The sequence below is a fragment of the Tupaia chinensis genome, unplaced genomic scaffold (assembly GCF_000334495.1).
Source record: "Tupaia chinensis unplaced genomic scaffold, TupChi_1.0 Scaffold000381_1, whole genome shotgun sequence".
In the NCBI taxonomy this organism is placed as follows: Eukaryota; Metazoa; Chordata; class Mammalia; order Scandentia; family Tupaiidae; genus Tupaia; species Tupaia belangeri.
In genome coordinates, this window is record NW_006159883.1 from 683,908 (window position 1) to 688,132 (window position 4,225).

A 4,225-nucleotide genomic window follows, 5' to 3' on the forward strand; every position below is an offset into this window, starting at 1 on the left:
TGTTGGAGAACCTCCCACCTTCTTTGCTGGAGTTGTGGCAGCCTTTTTACCTTTTTTTCTGAGGGTTGATAACCTCTTCTCCACTGCTATCATCTTCTTCATCTTCTGACATTTCCTCTTCCCTGTCTTCTTCTACCTCCTTTGGAGGAGGAGCCATTTTTTGGGGGTCACCTTGATTTTTACCAGCCTTAGCGAGCTTCGCCATGATGGCGGCTTATGATGGCAGAGTGTGTGGGGGGCAGGTGGCACAGATGAGTCTTGAGGAACTCCAGCGACGTTGATGGCGGCCGTGAGCACTGAAGATCCCGGAGCGCATACGCTTGGTGGCCAGCTACAGCTCAAGACTGAGGCGAAAGCTCCTGCTATATATTTTATATCCTACTTTATAGCTGACGAGTTCAAGTTCAGTTCAAACAGATAAGTAACCTTTCGTTTGTTTTCAGGTAGCCCTCCTTTGTTGCTACTCCCTGACAATGTTCGAATTCGAAAATACAATCTGTCCTCTGAGAAGTTCTCAGACTACCTTCAAGATGAGGAACATATCCAAGCTATTGATTATGACTGGGATCCGCAGGGCATAGACCTCAGTGAGTATAAGCTTTGGCTTCCATCTCTGATAAAAATGGATTTTTAAATGAATTTTAATGTGTTGAATTTGGGGGGTATTTATTTATTTCACGATTGAATTTTGTTGAGTGGAAGAGGAAGTGACTCTTACCCAGCATGATTCCTAACCAACGTTTCCTGACTTTTCTGCAAACCTTCTCCCATTTCTGGGGATTATCCTTTCTGGATTTTAATATTTCCTTGTCCTTGCTCATGTGGATCCTGTTCTTCCCTACTCTTGTATCCTTGGGAAATTTCTATTCAGACCTTAAAGACCCAGTTCAAATGTCACCTCCTCTCTGACATCTATAATTTCTCCTGGTGGTTTATTGATTGCTTGCCCATGAGCCTGTAACATTTCATCCATGCTTTTACAAATGCAGCATACATTATTGGGTCATTAGGAAAGTCATGATGCATTCTTGCATAGAAAAACATCAAAAAAATATGTCATGACTTTCCCAACTACCAAATACATCATGTACAACAGCTAATTTTCCACATATTTTTCTCCCTTCCTCTTAACTATACACTCTTTGGAAACAGAGATTGAATCTAATCCATCTCTACATACCTAGTACTTGAACTCACATCTAGTATGGTGTATATAGTAGGTGTTTAAAAAATCTAGGTGAATGAAGGAAAAATGAGTCAGGCCTATTGTTGAACCTCTCATGGCTCTGTATGGTATCATGAGAATAGCAATGAGGTATAGTCAGAAAATTCATTTTCTATATCTATAAACTTGTCTCCTCTAAGCCCTCATCTAACAGCTTTATGACCTTAAAATGTTGTAACGTTTTTCTGGATTTCAATTTTTTTCCTTGAGAGAGAAATTTTGTTCAGAGTCTTGCTGTGTCATGATACTCCTGCTTCAGCCTCTCCATTGACTGGGACTATAGGTCTGTATAACCATATCTGGAATGATAAAGTTAGCTCTGGAACCAAACCAGGTCCTCCACGTGGCTTCCAGTCCCCCAAGTGGTAGTGTTACCAGTGTTTCAGTGTACCTGGGCCTGGATCATCAATTCTCTATTGGTTTAAAATAGTAGTAGTCTTGCTCTGCCTGCCTACCTCTGACAATTGTTTTAAAGATTAAGTGAATAGATGTGAAATGCTTTGCAAACTATCAATAACTATGCCAATGTAATGGTATTATTGTATTTTTGCACTTATTCATGCAACATAATAAGCTTTTCAAGAATGGTGTGTATCTAGGAAAGCCCAGTATATGCCTTAAAAATTATATTTTTCTCTATGCTTTTAAAATGCTTGCTGTGCGTTCTCCTTTAGCCTGCACATAAAATAGAATTTCTCCTCCACGTGGTTCCTTTACTGCCACTGATACTATGATTTTAAATTCTTAACCAGCCTGTTCCAGTTTATCTATGTATTCTGTTTTAGAAACTAGAACTTGATCTTAATGACAGTAAATAGGCTCTTGACCAAAATATACTTTAACAAATTACCATTAAATAGATATGACTAAGTAAATATCAATAAGTTATCAATCCAAGCATTTGTAGCTAATTGCTCATGTACCATAGGTTTTGAGGTTTAATCAGAGTGAACAAAAAAGATGTAAAGATGACAGTAAAAGAACCATAAAAGCACTGGAAGTTGTTATGGACATAAGAGACAAAGTGGAAGAAAAGTGTGGGAGGGGAAGAGCATAGGAAAGGAAATTTAGGGTAAAAATTAGAGAGGTAAGATATTTGTGGGACACAGATATGGTTTTTTTATCTGTTAATGATGATGTATATCCAGCCCATTCTCACTGGGCTGGACTGAGGTGTGTATCATGCTGGGTAAAGTCTCTTTATAATCTAAATGATGTATAGTGATTGAATGTACAAATGATAATAATGATAGTCAATTTTAAAAATTTTTAAGAAAGAGCACCTGATTAGAACCCCAATCTCTCCTTTGCCTGACCTCTTAACATGAAACTGACTCACCTGTCTTTCTCTGTAGGTATTGTGTATTACACCGTGCTAGGGCAGGACTCCAGGTTTGGTGCTATCAAACGTGCCTACATCCCCAACTTTGAATCCGGCAGCAATAATCTTGTGCAAGAAGTTGACCTGGGCCTGAAATATGTAATGCAGCCAGATGGATTAGCAGTGGACTGGGTTGGAAGGTAAGTTTGCCATGTTCTCTCCCTGCCTGTTCCATTTTCATGGCTTGAGTTCTGTCCTGCTTCACATGGCATGAGTTAGGCTGGGCCCATGTGTGTGTATTCTCAGCTGCTAGTGCAGGGTAATGCTCGGGCTTGCTCTAGCCCCAGAAACCTCTGCTGCTTACCCCTTCGTCATATATCATTATGTCAAAATGGTCATTTTCTGTGTTTTATGTGTGCTTGAGGAGTTGGGGAAAGCACCCAGGTCATGATTCTGTATTATGTCTGGTAGAACATTCTTGCTAATGGAGTTTTGGATTCCAGAATTAACTTTCAGTAGGGTGGAGATCATTTTATGAAGAAATGGGATGCCCTCGTAATTCTCCCATCAAAGGAGTGGAGAAGAAATATTTTTGTCTGTGGTAATTATTTTGGGTGGGCAGGAACAATCCACATTTTGTGGTTTTAGCAATGTATAGTCTCATCAGATTTGAAATTTGACTATCCTGGTTAATCTTTGGTTGAGTTAATAGAAGTATAAGCTTTGTTCTGTTCCTTTTGACCTCTAGATAGCCAAGGGAACTGAAAGCGCACATTTTGGATGATCCCTAAAGTGAGAACCTTAGTAAGGTCATCATTAGGAAATGCAAACCGATGTGGAAAAAATATTAAGTGCCTTCCTTCTCTAAGGAAGAGGCTCACGTTGGTGGAAAGTGATTATGTAAGAATCAGGGCTCAATTCATAGAGTCCCCCATGTCCTTGAAAATGAGCTAATAATGAAAGAATGTTTGAAAGGAAAGCCCAGGGGCTCACTGCCCTCATGGAGAATGGAGAGTCATTTGCAGTATAAATTCATTTTCACCTTTTAACAAGCTAGTCTGATGTTTTTAGAAGATGTGAGCATCTCTAAAGAACTTAATTGGGTCCCCATGGTGCCTGCAGGCTAGCAGGAGACTCATTTCAGCATTTTCTGTCAGGAAATTGGGCCTCAGTGAACTGTGTCTGGAGCTAGGCACTGGAAACCCTAGACATCAACACTTCTGAAAGTCAACCAGGCAATGGCAGGTTTGTCTTCCTTTTCCAAGTGTTATCGCTTTCTCAGCCTTAATGAATGAGAGAGTTAAGAAACTGATGGAGCTCTGCTCATGAAAGACCTGCACCCTTAGAAGTGGAAATAAGGGCAGGATGGCCTTGTTGAGTTTGTTTTTTATGAAAGGCTGTTTTCATTCATCTTTGGAACTGGTGCCAGATTCCTACTGATTCCAATGGAGCTCCTTGCTAAGGAGGAAATAAACTCACAGGTAGCCAGAATGAAGGGACCAGCCCAACAGTGAACTATGTCTAGAAACACAATTCTCAGAATAACACCAGATAGAAGATCAGCTGACTGCCATGTCTGCTATTTTTATTGATCCTGGCTGTTTGAGCTGGTTGGGGAGAAGTCCCCTCCCTCCATGTAATCCTCCAAAGATATCCCTTTGGCTGAAGAGTTTGGGGCA

At 40.3% G+C, this 4,225-nt stretch overlaps 1 protein-coding gene across 1 annotated transcript in view; it reads left to right on the top strand.

Moving 5' to 3' along the window:
* The window catches only part of LRP2 (LDL receptor related protein 2), a 241,297-nt gene that overhangs the window by 209,760 nt on the left and 27,312 nt on the right, over positions 1-4,225 (top strand). Inside the window, exons 66-67 of the mRNA XM_014589797.1 lie at positions 444-587; positions 2,581-2,746. Coding sequence (XP_014445283.1) covers positions 444-587; positions 2,581-2,746 — 310 coding nt within the window. The remainder of the gene's footprint in view (positions 1-443; positions 588-2,580; positions 2,747-4,225) is intronic.